Source organism: Mchenga conophoros, linkage group LG4 (genome assembly GCF_057382185.1).
Source record: "Mchenga conophoros isolate Kocher_MC1m ecotype Shallow Benthic linkage group LG4, M_conophoros_male_GT1.1, whole genome shotgun sequence".
Classification (NCBI taxonomy): Eukaryota; Metazoa; Chordata; class Actinopteri; order Cichliformes; family Cichlidae; genus Mchenga; species Mchenga conophoros.
Window position 1 is genome coordinate 7,501,605 of NC_140529.1, and position 17,124 is coordinate 7,518,728.

General features: G+C 43.4%; 1 protein-coding gene and 1 long non-coding RNA gene across 5 annotated transcripts in view; one reads left to right on the forward strand and one right to left on the reverse strand.

Annotated features, from left to right (window-relative positions):
• The window catches only part of hdac5 (histone deacetylase 5), a 65,260-nt gene that overhangs the window by 16,953 nt on the left and 31,183 nt on the right, over positions 1–17,124 (reverse strand). For 2 of the 3 annotated variants that reach the window (XM_085270160.1, XM_085270158.1), the window contains 12 exons: positions 14,377–14,472; positions 12,540–12,787; positions 12,315–12,459; positions 12,109–12,214; positions 8,507–8,640; positions 6,000–6,131; positions 5,743–5,852; positions 3,366–3,482; positions 2,112–2,223; positions 1,878–1,988; positions 1,590–1,783; positions 1,366–1,484 (listed from right to left, as the gene is read on the reverse strand). In XM_085270160.1, coding sequence (XP_085126286.1) covers positions 1,366–1,484; positions 1,590–1,783; positions 1,878–1,988; positions 2,112–2,223; positions 3,366–3,482; positions 5,743–5,852; positions 6,000–6,131; positions 8,507–8,640; positions 12,109–12,214; positions 12,315–12,459; positions 12,540–12,787; positions 14,377–14,472 — 1,624 coding nt within the window. Of the gene's footprint in view, positions 1–1,365; positions 1,485–1,589; positions 1,784–1,877; positions 1,989–2,111; positions 2,224–3,365; positions 3,483–5,742; positions 5,853–5,999; positions 6,132–8,506; positions 8,641–12,108; positions 12,215–12,314; positions 12,460–12,539; positions 12,788–14,376; positions 14,473–15,969; positions 16,010–17,124 lie in introns of those variants that run through there. The other variant, XM_085270159.1, reaches the window with a different exon arrangement.
• On the forward strand, positions 1,252–3,810 carry LOC146575446 (uncharacterized). 2 transcript variants are annotated; one of them, XR_014892126.1, is made up of 3 exons: positions 1,252–1,459; positions 1,608–1,811; positions 3,386–3,810. It is a non-coding gene; the product is annotated as an uncharacterized LOC146575446 (long non-coding RNA). The 2 variants fall into 2 exon arrangements; XR_014892125.1 differs by lacking the exon at positions 1,252–1,459 and adding an exon at positions 1,472–1,513.

Genomic DNA, 17,124 nt, shown 5'->3' on the forward strand with positions numbered 1-17,124 from the left:
TGAGAAGACAGAACAGAGGGAAAAGGTGTGTCCAGGAGCCAGATACACGTGCTCTTTACGAAAACTAGCTTCTGGGTCAGATTTACAAAGCAGGGCAACTGATCGACAACCTGCAACTGAACAACGCACCAACGAGAGTGTAAAGCTATGCGAACAGGCACAGCCGGTTCATTTCAATAATGATGTCGGCATGATCTACCAAGAGCAGCACAAATTAGCAGGCTGGACACAAGTAGGACCTGGTGAGAGAATGAGTCATCTATTGTTGCTGAAATCTGACAAACATAACAAGCTCATGTTTTACAGTGTTTCCTTCCAGGAAAAACAGCAATTCAGAAAAATGTTTTGATTCAAGAGCAAAACCAAAGGAAACTGAACAAGATCCGTTCGGGTCTTAAGACTGAGTCCAGGGCTGTTTCATTTCCACCTTACAAACCTGAACTCTGACAGCTGACTGATGGGATGATTAGGCAGTCAAATATCTACATCAATAATAGAAGCGACACACTTTATGTTGTTATGCAAGTCATAGAAAATTCCTAAAAGCTTAATTGTGATGATGAAGAGCTCTATAGCTCTCTGCAGTTTTCACTCCCAACGTTTGTACAGAAATCTGACTATAAACCAAAAACACTGCACACTGCACACTTGACTCTCTGTAACAGATCCATGACCTGCATGTGTTTAGCACCAAAGCACTTGGGTTCACAGTTTGAGCCACCCATTATAAGCTTGTTCCGCTAACAACCATCTCAGCTATGCCAGGAACACCAGTTAAGATAATGTGTAGAAATAATGGCAGGCAACCACAAACCTAAATCGTGTTGTGAGTCACTTAAATATTTCTCAAAACTCTGAGCTCAGAAGAGGAAACTGTGATGACTACGTCAGCCAACAAGATCAGTAAAAATGTAAAAATAGGAGCAGCCACACTCTTCATTTCTACAGATATATAATAATATATACATATATATATATTTATATTTATATTGTTATTAACCAGCCTAATAACAAAGCCTAAATAATAACAAACTGAATTCATGTTTTTATACTCATATTTGAGCTAACGGAGTGGACATCTCTGAGAACAGAACATTCACTTTTTATATTCAGGAATTGTATTTGTAATTTCAATTAAAAACAAATAACAGCTTTTCAGCTTCTTTGTAAAGCAACAAATTTGAAACATCACAGATAAAAACAATATTTCTATTTAGCATTAAACAGCCTCCACATACTGCTGGAGGAACCATTACTGAACGAGGATTTTGGCATTGGCATAAACCTCACATCAGGCTGGGGCTAATAATGTGTTAAGCACTGTGTGTCACACAGAGACACACAAACACAGAAATACTGGCACACCTGTGAAGGCCCACCCCTTCATCCTCCTCCTGCATGTCATTGGTCTCTGTAAGCTCCTCCTCTGTTTCCTCTGGGTGAGTGGGTGGTGGCCTAGGTAAATCTGTCCCCTTTGACAGCATCTACACACACACAAACACACAAAGATTATGTGAGAATCTGCACGTGTGCTCATCTGTGTGTGTGTGTGTGTGTGTGTGTGTGTGTGTGTGTGTAATTGTGTCTACCTTGTAATGCTTCTCCAGGAAGTGATGGTGCTGCTGTTGAACCACCAGTTGCTGCAGGGCCTGGGGGGACTGGGGCAAAGGTGCGCTCTGCGTACGAGCCAGCGGCCGGTGGCGAGGCAGCTTGTTGACGGCCCGCATGCCACCCGACACACCTCTCTCTGCCGTAACCAGCGGCGATTGGCTGTACATGGGCACTGGACAGGTCAAGGGTCACAGAAAAAGGTGATGAGTTAGGCGCTGTCGTGAATTTTTGTGTATGTGCTGTGTGCGCGATTGTGTTTGCACCACCTAGCATAGCAGTCTGTTGCCTAGCCTGCTCCAGCAGTAGTACGTGTTGCAGTAACGAGGAATGGGCTGAATGAGAGCTGGGGGGCGGAGTCTCCACATCATGTCCCACACCTGCAAAGAGATATTAAATCATAACTAAAGAATTCAATTTAAACCAACTACAGTCACGATGCACTTTTATGATTAGTGCACGATGACTCACTAAACTCTGATATGAGCAGCGGTCCAGCTCACCTGCTGGAAGGGAGGACGTGGAGAGAAACTTTCCTGTTAGAGCTCCACCCCCCCGCAGCGACTGGATGGCCTGACGCTCTGCCTCTTGCTGGGCAGACAGCTTCTGGGAGGGCTTTAGAGGGAGTATTACCATAGTTACCACACAGACACAAATTGACAGGCACCTCATGGCATTTTTTCAGCTGCTCAGCTTTTTGCTTAAATCCTCTCCTTGAACAGGAACTGTTTATTTAACACAGAACTCAGAACAACAAATCTATGAAGTGCTGGATTCCTTCTGATGGTACAGATTTCCTACAGTGGTGCAAACAGAGCTCGGAGCAAACGGAGCAACCAAAACTCATCATGAAAATGTATCCAAAGCCAAGACCAAAGGAGTCTCAACACCGTGTTTGGTTGTCTTAGCATATTTTACCTTTATGAAAATGCAGGAATAACTAGCTTTACACTGAAACACAAGAATAGGACTCTTTATTGTTTCCATGTATTCCATAAGAAGCAGCCTGTGGATATCTTTCCACTGGGTTCGTGTAGAAATGTGCAGACATAAAAATCCCACTGGAGAAAGAGCTTTTAACCAAATCATACATTTTAAGGATAGCACTCGCTTACACATGCAAGCTAGAAGTGATCTCTCACCAAAATGAACAGTCATGGAAATAAAACGGCCTCCTTTGGTTTACTTCTGTGTGGAAAACTACACACATATAGAAAAAGAAGAGCCACTGCTTCATGGATCACTTAGTGTAAGTGAGTAAGACTGACTGCTTTGTAACAAAAGTGCACGTCAGCTAGACGAAACTCCTGGGTTTAAAAAGCAAAGCAACAAGGAGGCGACTTCTACGCTCACCACAAGGAGGCCAGTTGGAAAGAAGTCACTGGCAAATGACTGATTGACACCCTCAGTAAACCTTTTCCCAATTCATTCATACAGCTCCATTTAACAACAACAGCTGGCACAAGGTACTTTATATTGTTAAGTAAAGAACCTGCAGAGGTAAGCAACCCCAGCAATCACACCAATCCCACAACTGTCTATGACTGAGCATTTGGTGACAGTGGGAAGGAAGAACTTCCTTTTAACAGGAAGAAACCTCCACCAGAACCAAGCTCAGAAAAAACAGGATACGCAGATACTTATAGAACTACAGGTTACTGTGTAACAGTGTGTGTGGCGAGTCCATCAGTGTGGGGGTGTATAGTGTGTGTTTGTGTGTTCTTGTGTCGATGGGTACATGCACCGCAGTGACTCACCGTGATATGTGTGTTGGCAGGGAGACCCAGCGAGATATTCGGCAGGGAGGGTGAGGTGTAGAGACTCAGAGGACTCAATGTCCCATCAGCCCCCAGCGTCTGATGGAGAGACCTCAGCTGCAGAAAAACAAACACGCAAGCAGTTTTAGTGTCCTGCACAGGGAGAACTCAGTTTGTTAAATTTAGCACATACTGGGGCAAAATATAATTAACTGCTTCTTCTTCTTGTTATAGAAGAAGACCATTTCCTGGAAGTTTCTTGGAAGAGCACAAAAACAGGAAACTTCCATGGCATTTGTTCCACACTCGCTCAACTTAAATAAACAGAGGAGTCTTGTCAGCCTTGAAGGCCTTTAAGAATTACTCCATACAGCCTGCTTTAACATGCATTTGATACAGTTGTGCCCAGTATATTATCCATATTCAACACCACTCTTAGAAATATGCCTCTGGAATAAAATGAAAAAATGAAATCACACTGTCTTTGGCCATGCTTGTCTTTAATCTCTAACTAGAGCCCGACTGATATCTCAGTATCAGTGTTTATAATGCCCAACAAATGAAAACTCAAAAGGTAAAGAGACAGGAAACCATGTTATGAGCACTGATGTTGGATAGTTTGACCACCAGAGGGCGTTCTGCGTACCTGCTTGTAGCCAAACACAACAACCAGTTAATTCAAGTGGCAATGAGTGTAAATGAGTAATCCGAAACATGATTATTTAACTGCTTTGTCATATTATCTTCATAAAGACCTACAACGAAAACATAAAAAATGTCAGGGGAATCATTTCATGTGTCTTTAAAGTCATATACTGAAATAACCAATCAAAACCAACCAACTCTGCTGAGGCTACAACTAGGATGATCTGATACCCTCATGTTGGTGTTGTTCCCAGACCATCATGAAAATGTTGTTCCAGGTTCAACATTGCAAGTGACCAATCACATTGTTGTGACGTTATTCTTTTGCGCGCCAAGCCATTCGTGCATTTATGAAATTCCAATGTTGCAAGGACAATATCAATTCTGCTTACTGTTTATTAAAGGGTTACGGTTAGGGTCAGGGTCCGTTGATCGGCAGACAGAGGCGGTTTCACGCAGCTTAGGTACAGTTTTTTGTTTTACGCCGGTTTTTCCTGAAGTCGCAAAAGTATGACGTCACAACATTCTGATTGGTCACTTGCAATGTTGATCCTGGAACAACATTTAGTATGATGATCTGGGAACAACACCAACACGAGGATATCAGATCAACCCTACAACTACGGTTTGTCTGTTAGGTGAACTCTGGATATCATCTTAGTATAGTTCCTTTCTTATCAACAAAACAGCAAAACTTATTGCAGATATGGCACATCTGGTGGTGTACCACAGGGTTCCATTATGGGACCTATGTAATTTGCATCACACACTCTACATTCCTAAAAATAAGGGCACAGGAAAAGTGTATTATTCCACTGAAACCCTTTAACACTAATCACTGTACCTCATTCATGAGTAGTAAAGGCTACATACTTCAAATTCTTCTTGATTTTATTCTCCAGTATCGAGAATCAATACTCTGTCAAATAAAAAAAGAAATTATGTTAAATTATAATTTTACATTTAGATTTGTAGGTTTTGCTTTATTTTCTCCAAAAATAATTGTAGACATTACAGAAGTTTGATCTTGTAGGGGTGGTGCAGATGCCTCACAGCAAAACGATTCTGGGTTTTCTGTGGCCTTTTTTAAATGTCTCTTTTTATTCTGTTATACTATTGTGAAACTGTAATTAGAGGTTCAAGATTTGTTTCTGTAAGCACAAACCACAAGGGTACAAATAAAATCCCCCCTCCAGGGTGCAGGGAGTACTTTAGAGTTTCCCTCCAGTGACTAGCTCTGAACCACTAAAGGTACAGTTAGATATTTATAACTTAGTATTTTTGCAGCCCTATTTCTGCGTCAAAGTGAGCAATTTTATCTTTGACATTTGACAAACAATAAAAATTCGAGAATGTTTTCTTTTCCAAGATTGCAGTGCTAAAATGGTTTATACTTTGGCTGTGACCCAAACAGCATCAAAGTATGCACAGCAAACACAACGTACAGAACAGAAAGCACAACTACACGCAGAAACACTCTGCAGATACAGCAAAGAAGACAACACAGGGGCAAAGCCAGAGTTCCTGCAGTAGTTCAAGGTGATTAAATGCTGCCTTTTGCTGCTCAATCATCACTTTCACACAGCTGCTTACATGTCGCCTGTTACAGTTTCCCCCATATCGTCATTTTTGATTCAGTGCTCCACACTGAACTGCAGGGGGCAAACTCGAGCTTCGTGTCGAGTTTGAAGAACTGAAAATGAAGCCAGCCTGTGTGTGTGTGCACGTGTACCTCAGTCTGTATGTTGGGGACTGATCCAGTATTGCCGTTGGCAATAGCTGTATTGGAACTGTTGGGACTGCTGGGACCTGACCCCGGAGCACTGTTACAGAGAGAGGAAACTGGTGGAGAGACACAGACACAGGAATAAATGAGCAGCAAATTCATTTTAAATTTCTGATTAAAGCAGCTATTCACACTAAACACTCTGCACCTGAGAGCTTATTTGCACTTCTTCTCAGAATGAAAACGTAAGCGTCTCTGCTCACCTGATATCTCTATGGCTCTCTTCTTGAAGGTGCTGATGACAGTTCCGTCCTTCCTGCGGAGGAGAGGGGAGCTCCGCCTCTCTGCCACCTTTTGCTTCAAGCGTGAACGCACCTTCAGGTTAGGCTCAGAGACTGGACGAGTAAAGAGAGAGGGGAGATAAAACTGTTCAGCGCAGAGACATCAGTGTAACGCAGACCATTTCCTGTAAATACTAAGCTGTGCTCGGAACGCAGGTGAAAGAAGAACAGTTATTTTGTCGGCTGCTGATCTGTCTTGTTTCTTTTTCATTATAGGTCACTGGTAACATGCAGTGGTTTGTTTTGGCAGAGGGCTTCAGTGATATTTTAAGTCACCTGGTGACTTGCCAACAAGATTCTATCAGGGCAGACTGAGAAGTCAACTAATCCTACATTACAATTTGGCTGGGTCGTTTGCTAAACGAGCAGCCACAGTGGAGTTTAAGCTATTTTTGGTGTATGGGTCAAGGTGAGGATAATAAACAGTAGAAGGGAAAACATGAAGTTTTCAGTGGCATAAACAGTATCTGGATCCAGAGGGATGACATGTCACTGCTTACCCGGTGGCATCAGGGCAGCCAATGACAGCTCGGCCTGGCATTTGTTATGCTAAAAACCATTTGTCATTATTGTGAGCCAGGCAGCAGAACCTGCACACAGTATCCCGGGACACACTGGAGTATATTTACAAAGAGTGAGTTTAATCTGGTCTATGTGATTTACACAAGTGCCACTGAAGAGCACCCGTGTCATGCACATCTACAAAGTGTTCCTGCCTCTATATTTGGATGACTGGCTAAAAGGAAGAACCCTTTAGAGCTGAAAACATCACGGCATGGATGCTTCTATCTGCAATTGTAGCCAATTTTCCATCTAGCACAAATTTGAACCTCTTAAAATCTGGCAGGTTGCTGGGAGGTTAGGGTACGTGCACATCTACATGGCATAACTGAAACAGAAACCCTGTAAGAGACAAACTGTGAAGCCATGATGCATGAAAGAGAGCATGTGGCTAAAATACAACCTCGTGCTAACCTTACACCGAAACTGCTTCACCCTGGTGTTGGCTATGATACAGACTATGATTATAATTCAGTGTAGGAGCATCAGAAGCTGGGTTTATGGACATGTATATGATCATATCACACACACACACACACACACACACACGCACACACATAAAAATATATATATATATATATATATATATATATATATATATCCATCACATTTTAGCTTTACTATATAAAGTAAAGCTAAAATACCTCAGACCTATGTGCTGTGCACGAGTGACAACTACAGTCTTTGCAGTCGGGTGGTGCAGATGCAGTACGGAGGTCCTGCCACACATCCATGTGAGCTTCACGTAGCCCAGCTGCTGCGCTCTTGTCTGTCTTGGAGTGTTGTGGGCGACCTTTGTACGCTGAGCATTTAAACAATTTAACTACAGAGGCAAACATGTTATCCGGTAACTGCTACTTCAGCTGAGACCACAACAGTCAAAAGAAAATGATGTTTCCATCTGCAGCCATTTATATTTGGCGGCATCTATTTGAGAACCTCCACTTTCCATGTGCACACATGAAAAGCCTTAGGCGGGGAGAGCAACAACAAGATCCCACCACAGGACAAATGACGACAGATAGGACAATTCAGAAATAGCATGAAAGAAAGAGCTGGGGTGGAGGTGGGCTGCAAACTCCCTTCCAGATGTCCAGCATCTGTGTGCAGGCTCAAGCAGCTTAAACACAGCTCCCTGTGTAAGAGTTAGCAACTGTAAATCGTCAGCTGACGTGGGGACCAGCTGATGTGCTCTGACTGTGACCGAGCTTCAGTTTGTGGGCTTGTCGCTCATCGCTTTATGGCGGACGGCCGGTCCCTGTTAGACACAGACTCGGACTGTGCAGATGACTGTGTCATTGTTTGACGCCCCTTCATAAGTAAAATGAGGTTTTCTTCACCTCCATGGATGCTGCTGAGTAAAATGAACCTGAGACGTGCCCACAGTTGCTTTGCATGTAGCATATCACAGCTACATTGTTACGTGTGTTTTAAACTTTCTCCATCAGCGAGTCCACTAGGGTCCATTTGGGTCGAACAGTGAGCGAAATTTACTTTACTCACTCCGTCTTCCACAGAGACTTTGATTACACCGACTACTCATGCACCCAGGCAGCAGACTGCAAAGTATAACAGGAACAACTGCTCGGCCATCGGGACTCCACCTGTTGTCATGTGTGGATCCACCTAAACACTTTTAATATATATGAGATGTGTCTGGTAGGTTGGAATTGTCCGTTGCATTGGGGAGTATCTACACACTTTTGTTCCAGGTCCAGGTAAGGCAGTCTGCAACACTTATTTCACAAGTAAATAATTATATGACAATACTGCACCACCTTTGCATACCTTATGAATTGTGTACGTGCAAACACACACACACACACACACACACACACACACACACACACACACACACACACTCGTACCCGTCTTGCGGAGTGGGAAGTCGTCTTTGCCCTCATAGTTCCCCAGGAGAGGGGGCAGTTTATAGGAAGGAGGAGTCCCCGGTGTGTTGCTCTGCGGAGGCGAGCTCTGCTCCAGGGAGGTGTGCTGGGCTCCCCTGCAGACACAAACACCCAAACAGACGGCAGATTAGCTGCCTGGGAAAACCCTTTTATCGTACCATGAGACCAAGCGCTGAATGTCATTTTCTGCCCAGGTTCTCGAGGGACGTGTACGTCATTTAGTCATTTCCTACACTTCCTAGAATGCTGCGTTATTTCCTTTGATTGTCAGTGTGGAAACATTCTCTCTGTGCTTCTTCCTTTAATTTCCTCCTGTGTTATAGCTGCTGCAGAACGGGTCTGAGTAAAAGCTTATGACACTCAAACCTGACCTTTTCTGTTGTTGTTGTAGATCAGTGAACATTGCCGGTTGCTTCTGGCCCTGCTGATTCTAACAGGACGTGGCATCGTGTTGTCTGCGGCCCTTTTCAGACTGGGAACTCATTACGTTCATGGGAAGTGACAGCTTTTTGTCATTCAGGCGTAGGTGTCTGGTATGTTAGCGTGTGTTATGGAGATGTGTCTGAGGTGTTGGAGCAATATTTTTTAACATGATTCAGGTGATTATCCACACATCAGACTGAAAAAAACATACATCACAGAACGATGGGTTTGTGGCTGTTATTAATAGTAGAAAACGAAAAAGAGCTCAGCTCACTGAAAACACAACGCGAGCAGCTTTGGGATCGACGTTTTCTATAGGAGGATCAAAACTGGACAATCTTTGGTCCGTTCTGCTGTAGGAAAACTGAACATGTGATGCTTCTGTTAGAACAGGCCATAATGAAACTTTAATACAGGGGTCCCCAATCCCAGTCCACGAGGGCCGGTGTCCCTGCAGGTTTTAGCTCTCACCCTGGGTCAACACACCTGAATCACATGATTAGTTCATTACCAGGCCTCTGGAGAACCTCAAGACATGCTGAGAAGGTAATTTATCCATTTAAATCAGCTGTGGTGGATCAAAGACACACCTAAAACCTACAGGGACACCGGCCCTCGTGGACTGGGATTGGGTCCACGCTTTAATAGCTGTCATAGACAGCGCCTCATTAAGATAACACAACCAAACTTTATTTTGAAGCACTCGAAACTGCTGGAGTTTTAATACAGGCGGGAACTTTTATTTAGATAAACAGCACTAAAACACTCGAGAGGCCAGTTCAACAAAGTGGGAAACATTTACTAAAATAAAAAGGGGGAAAGTACATGACTCACTTCCCACCCAAATTCAAAAATGCTCCTGCTAGTCTACATAAGAGTCCCGTCAACTAGGGCTGGGTTTAAAAATTGATTTTCCAGATTCAAATCGACTTTAGCTTCAATAAAATAAAGTAAATCCTGAAATATTTTTAAATAAAAATGCATTTTGCCAGAAATGCCAGAATCTCAGGTTGAAGCTCACAAAACTACTTCAACAACCGCTAAACAGCTACAACAACAAATGAGAGCAGGTACACGGATTCCACACAAAGATGTAAATACAAAGCGCGGATCGTTCACCCGACGGCACGTACACGGACACGCCGCCGGGCCTGAGAGCCGACAGCTCACAGATTCTGATGCTGCAGGTTTTGTCGCTCTCGCTGAACCAGCAGCAAAAGATCCAAATTTTGCTTCACGTTTGATAAACATCGTCATGGATTCCCTCTTACTTTTGCTGTTTTGCTTCCACCACGATAAAATCATACTTCCTCTCTCTCTCAGTGTACTTCAAGAACGGTTTCCCATCTCAAATCTCTGTTTTCTGCATTATTAGCTTGCTTATTACCGTTTTGTACAGCGCTGTACACAAATGACCTCCGATAAGAAAGCCTGATTTCTGCTGTTCAACACCGAAGAAATGTCAATGTTTTAAAATGATACCAAATTCCAAATTGCTTTGCTGTGTCTCTAATGAAACCTCTAACTTTGCTCTGCTTCACGTCAGCAGCATCAGATAATGCTCATATGTCGATTTATGGTTTTCTTCAGTTTTCGATCTAATGCAGAATATTTTTTAGGTCATCTGCTATAAAAAGCCAGGCCAGGAAAATCTGCTTCATGTTTTTTCTGTTTTATCCTCAGTTACTTTGACACAAAGGCATCTGCTGTGATGTTTACACCTCTGATGAAATCTCACAAGTGTCAATACTGATAAATGATCAGAAATATAATACAGTGGAACCCCGACTTACGAATACCCCCTTTAACAAAAAATTCAAGTTACGGAGGGACTTAACGGCAATATTTCTGCCCGTGTTACGGCAAAATGCCCACGTAACGAAATCCGCTGGCTCTGATTGGCTGAGCCCAGAATGCCTTCTGAATCATGTGACAACCCCCTTGGCTTTGGTACTTGCACTTCGCTGTTCCACTTAAACGACGTATTGTTGTTGCAGTTAGCAATTAGCCTGTAGCCTATCGTTCACTGAAAAGGCGCGATGGGTGCTTCGACTTACGAAGACCCTCGGGAACGAATTAGTTTCGTCAGTCGGGGTTCCACTGTATTTCTGACTGTCAGTCAAAATTGATTCAAATCAAATCGATTAGAAATGGAAATCGATGCCCAGCATGACCCTCAACGTCTCTCTGTTGCATTCAGGATCCAGTCTGAATGTTTCCTCCTCCAGAGCATCACACGCTCCCTTGCATGGTGTCCTAAATGCGTCATCTTCACCCTTGAGCTTGCTCACTCAGCTCTAACAGTGTTACATTATTGTTGGAACCATGAGTCCGGCCTGTGGACGGCTGCACCTGCACCGGTGAGCTCTGCTGTTAAAGTCAGCTGAAGACAGAGCAGTGTCCTCGGATGTTCGAGTAACGTGTTTCTTCTTTGCTGTGTACGTTGCTGTCTTTGTAACTTCTCTTTAACTAATGTCCGCGTTCTTTAATTATCCGAGCAGTATTTTTGCATTCTCAAGTTTTTCCTCAGGTTTCTTTCTCACTGTTTGCATTATTCACAGCGTTTTCCATAAAACACTTGGTGACTCGTGTCTGGAAAAGTGCCACATAGATAAACATTGCTTACTATTGCTATTGCTGAGCCATAGCACAGAGGATTTGCATGTGCATCACTGCACCATGCACATGCCGCGGTGTCACAGTGATTATGTTACTACCCAGTGACCTAAGACATGACTCTAGTACATTAACTGCATACTGTCAATTTAATGAGATAGAGCTGCTCACCAAATTGCATCATTTTCCCTCAAATACTACATATAACCATGGTAACGAGGTATAACTGTGTAAAACCAAAGCCATGTGTGTTTTAATGCTTATTTCTCTACATAAAGACAAACTAAACACAACTTCATGATATCGCGGGTAAAACAGCACCCTCACACTCTCCTCAGCTTGGAAAGTGAAGAGTGCTTCCTCGATATCTCTCAGGTCCGGCTTTGTTTTATTTCTGTTTTGTTTTCATAGCGAAGTGTGTTAAGTGCATGTTATATTAGTTCTGGTGCAGAAGATCAAACCATCAGTGGGAAACACTTTCCCATTTCTACACACACACACTCTGAAACAGTTTTGGTCCTCACCAGCACTTTGGGGAGAAGGAATGGTTTAGTCCGCCAGAACCAGGCTCCTTCTTACTGAGAAGGAACTCCTGCAGCTTCAGCTTCACCTCTGTGCTGGCAATGGCACCTTCCAAAACACACACACACAAACACACAAAGCAATCAGGCCACTTCCCTGTCTGTATGCAAACAGCCTGTGGTCTGCGAGTAGCATCAGGATGACCTACTCTCTTTGCCTTTCTCCTTGTTCCTCAGCAGCAGCAGTTGCTGCTCCAGCCGTTGTTTCTCCTGCTCTTCGTGTCTTTGCTGCTCCAGCTTCCTCTTCTGCTCCAGCTCCTGCTGTCGTTTGGCTGCCAGCAGCTCCTGTTGTTGCTACACACAAATACACACACAGGTTATTGAATGGTTCCTGGAATAAGGCAGCGGGAAAGAGAGCTGGTGCTTCAGCTCACCTTTAAGTGTTCCTGCAGCTGGACTTCGTGTTGTCTTGTTAGCACTTCGTGTTTTTTCTGAAATTCTGCAAACAGCAGCTGTTTCTGCAGCTCCTGCTGCTGCTTGAGGAGAATGAGTTCCTGCTGGAGCTGCTGCTCTCTCATGGCTGTGTCCACCACTGCCCCCCCGGACACAGACCCTACCCTGGGCTCAGTTCGCAGGTCCACCGGGCCTCCTCCTCCTCCCGGGCTTTCTCCAGGACTCCCACCTGGAAATGTCAAAAACAACATGGCATCAACTTTAGCCAAGTGCACAGCTGAGCTTCTGATTCTGTATATCTGCAGTCTGATTTGAATTACTGCATTTTTTCCATTTCCTAATTATTAATTTTTTTATTTCCTTCCAGCAAAACTGTGTGAAGAACAGTACAGCAGCCATCACACTGGACACTATTTAAAAGCTAAAATCTGAGACCTTTTATTTATTTTATGAAAAATATTATATTCTGGCAGCAGCAACAAAAAAGAGAAACTAAAGGCTGCAAAGGTAAGTGTTAATAAAATGAGCTGGAACAACATTTTGCATCTAATATTGGTTTATTGGCAACACGTCAGTAACAGGATTGGGTCTTTGGAAAAATTCCTCAATGTATAATTGTGATGACTTTGAATATCTTATCATCTAAAGCAGTAGTATCAAAAGATTATGAAAATCTGAGAAATCTCTGTGCAAAGAGGATAAGGCCAAAAACCAGTCTTGGACGACCCTGATCTTCAGGTTCTCAGCACACAGTGCACCGTCCCATCCACAAACTTAGGTTAAAGCTCTTATGTGCAAAGAAGAAGAAGAAGCACTATGTGAACATGATCGCTAAACACCACCGTCTTCTCATTTAAAATGGACTGAGGCAAACCTTTCTGTCTTCAGATGATTAGAAATTTGAAATTCTTTTTGGCAAAAACAGAAGCTCAGTCCTCCAAACTAAAGATCATCAGTATCAGTGCTCACTTGGTATGAAGGTATGAAGCTTGCACATCTGTAAATCATCAGTGCTGAAAACTATACACAGGTTCAAGAGAAATGTGTGCTCCCATCCAGTTGATGTTTTTTTAGGAAAAGCCTTACATATTTCAGCAAGGCAATGCTAAACTGTACCCTGCATCTATTACAGCAGCATGGGTGCATTGTGGAACAGTTGCTTCATTAAACTGAAAACTATAAGAAAGTAGAACCAGGACTCATGAGCTGCTCAAATCTATCAGGCAGGAATGGCACAACATTTCTCCCTCTGAAGTCCACCAACTGGTCTCACAGATGCTTACAACCTGCTAAAATAAGAAGGGATGCTTTGGAGAAGGTTTTATCCAATCAGGCCTGTGCTTGAAATGTAAAGGCTAAGCACAGTCCTGATTGGCTGCCTCATTCCTGCACACTTTTTGTAAAAACTTTGAATATGAGTCTAGGTTAAGCCCAGTTTTGGTTATTCTGATATTACTAAAGAAGGGTTTTACACTTTACACTGGCTCATGAATGGCACGTTGTAGTCAGACCCCTCGCTCATCACAAACACCCACAAACACCAGCTCTGATTTGAAAGTTTCGTACCAGGAAACAAACCGGTGGGTGACATCACGATAACTACATCATTCTTGCACACTGTCCATGATACATATGACATACATAGCCATAGTATATCATTCGCTGGGGTGAGGAACGTTAGGCACGCTGTGAGCGTCAAATTTGAAGCATCAGACACTTCACTTCCCACATTCTGGTTATTTTTTAAAATTTGTACCACCACACACACACAGACACACACCTCCCACTTCAAGGACTCTTAGAGGACTCCCTACTCACCACCTTCTCCACCACTTCCTCCTCCTCCTCTCTGCTCGCTTGCTGTTCCTACTGGGCTCTGCATGCCTGATGGGAGGCTGCTCTTCACCTCCACTACTGCAGGAAAGAGAGCGAGAATAGAGAAATGAGTGATTGATTAGTGTGGAAAATGTCAGGGACACAGCAGATTATTGCATCACTCATCGCATACACACCCACATAGAGACAGCTTCCATGTCATTCAGATGGGCTGTGATAGTGTTGTAAGAAAAGTGAGGGGGACAGTCCTGCTGCCTAAAAATATTCACAAGCAGCAGTGGGTAGCACTGAGCTCCAGCGCTGAAGTCAGCCTTTATTCAGCATGGCTACACTAAAGGACACTGCAGCAACATGCTAACATGTGCTTTACATACTAATAGTGACAGATTATTACAGTAGTACGAGTAGCAAGCAAAGAAAAAGGAACAAAGAAAAAGTGTCTTGTAACACTCGTTTCTGTAACACTTGTTCTTAATTGAAATTCCAGATTCATATTGATTTCCTGCTTCAGACAAAGCCTAGCTAAGCCCAGCAGCTGACTTTTTTTAAGTGTGTCAACAGGCTATGACCTCTGATTAATAATTACGAGCTGTGATACTGATTAATTGGTGAGCTTCCTTAATATAACCTACAAACAAAACCTGCTTTTGGACACTGGCTACTCTCTTAAAGACTTTTTCACAATAACTTATAAGATCGGCTTCATTTTAACAGAAATGAAGCATCATTTGTGTACGTACAGAAATGCACTCAGTTTAAGCTGACTGTCGTCACTCGCTCGCTGCATTTGTTGCAATGTACTCGTCTTCTTTTTTTTCACAAGTACATTTAAGCTACAAGCCTCAGCAGTGCTTAGATCGGAAGGTTCCAATCAGCTTAGCAGCTCCAATCAGCTTATACTGATCACTTGTGTGTATAAGTGAATGTTAGTGAGAGAGAAAGAGGAAGAGGGGGGGAGAGTTTGTATGATCTCATTTGGACTGATTCTTTAGTTTTGGCCCTTGGAAGCGCAAAGAAGCAACAGGTTAACACTAGGGATGAGTATCGCAAAGGTCCTGCGTAGCTGTCCGGGACTTTGGGAGATCAGATGACGTTTTAACCATGTTGGACTCGATGCACGCACCCACAACAGTCTGTCTGCTAATATTTACTTAGATCATTAGCCCATGTTTATATTTTAGATAAGATAACCTGTAATTTAGATAATGATGTGCTCTCCAGGCTGCTGCTATAAGATACCTGGAGCAATGCTAGATGAACTATGAGCCAGGCAGTGGAAAACTCTCCTTTTCTCACTTTGAATGTTTAAACGTTCCCTAAATGTTTTCATAGACTGTTTGTGTTTTTCCCTTACAAGACAAAGAAGTGTTACATTTGCACCAACAAGCACCGTCAGCATCAACACACAGTCTGTACGCTGGGACGGAGAAGCTGCAGATCCCGCACCTCAGAGGGTCTGAGCAAGACACAGAAAACCTTCTTCTTCTGTCTACGTTCTGTCTACATCAGTGAAGGGGGTGTCAGATAAAATGTGAAAGGTAACTTTAATAAACCAATAAAAATCTGTTTTCTTACTTTCTTCACTCCCAAAGGCTGCCATATAACGGAGACTCTGGTCATTTGTAATTTAGGGCTGGGAGTAAAAGATGAGAGCAATGAGAGAGAGGGGCAGGGAGGTCCTCGTATTCCTGCTCCATCAGCAGCCATCACTGTGTCCGGGAGAAGGGCTGTAACCGTGACCTGCCTTTGCTCTCCTGGTGAACCCTATGAGAGGATCAGGCTATTTCTTTGGAAACGCCACACACGGCAGCACGCTGTGACGTCAGGACATTTCCTGTCTGCAGACCAGGGAGGAAATTTAATTAGGTTTTACCTACTGTGAAGTCTGACCTTTGACCTTTCTGAGTTAGACCGATTGGTCTCTGATGTCTGACGCTTCCCATGTGGCTTCTAAGCTAATCAAACAGGAACATCGACAGTAGGGCCAAGCCTGTTAGATTGTGACGACTTTGGCTTCAGATCATAGCAGAGCTGAAGAGAAACATGAAGTGGATCTACAACGAGTGAACAAGTGCTTCATGACACAGGTATATGAAATCAGCAGAAGCTTTTCAGGCTGCTGGTTTGTGACCAAAAATGCCCAAAAAGTGGGAGCTCTGGATAAACAAGTGTGCCTGTGCATATGTGTGCAGCCGTTCACAAATTACCTAAACAAATATTCTGGAGTTTCACTGTGACGCACGTGTCTCCCCTTCCACTACAACACACACTCTGTCTGTATATGTGTGTGTACGTGAGAGACCGGTCTGTGAGTGTGGGTACAACAGTCCGTTTGGCAACAGAGCAGCATTCCACAGCAGCCAGCGTCTGACGTCAAACTGAAGACATTTATAGTCTGGTAAACACACACACTAACGTACAGTCTGACACAGAGGCAGGGCTCAGGCAACATTTTAGTCAATCATCCAGTATCGGCTTCTAACTGACTACTGCTCACTGCAGCACCACGCAGTCATTCATGCACCACGGCAGATGCAGTAAAAAAGAATGAAAGACAGACTGTGGGTCCACTTCGTCCAGTCAATGAATCTGGATGGAAACAAGACGGACTGGTCATTATACCCTGGCCCTAATAAGATACACAGGCACACTTCTTCAAGAAAATGAATGAACCTCGTAAAACCAGAGAGTTTATTATAAAGCAAGCTAAAAATGAAGGCGTGAAGAACT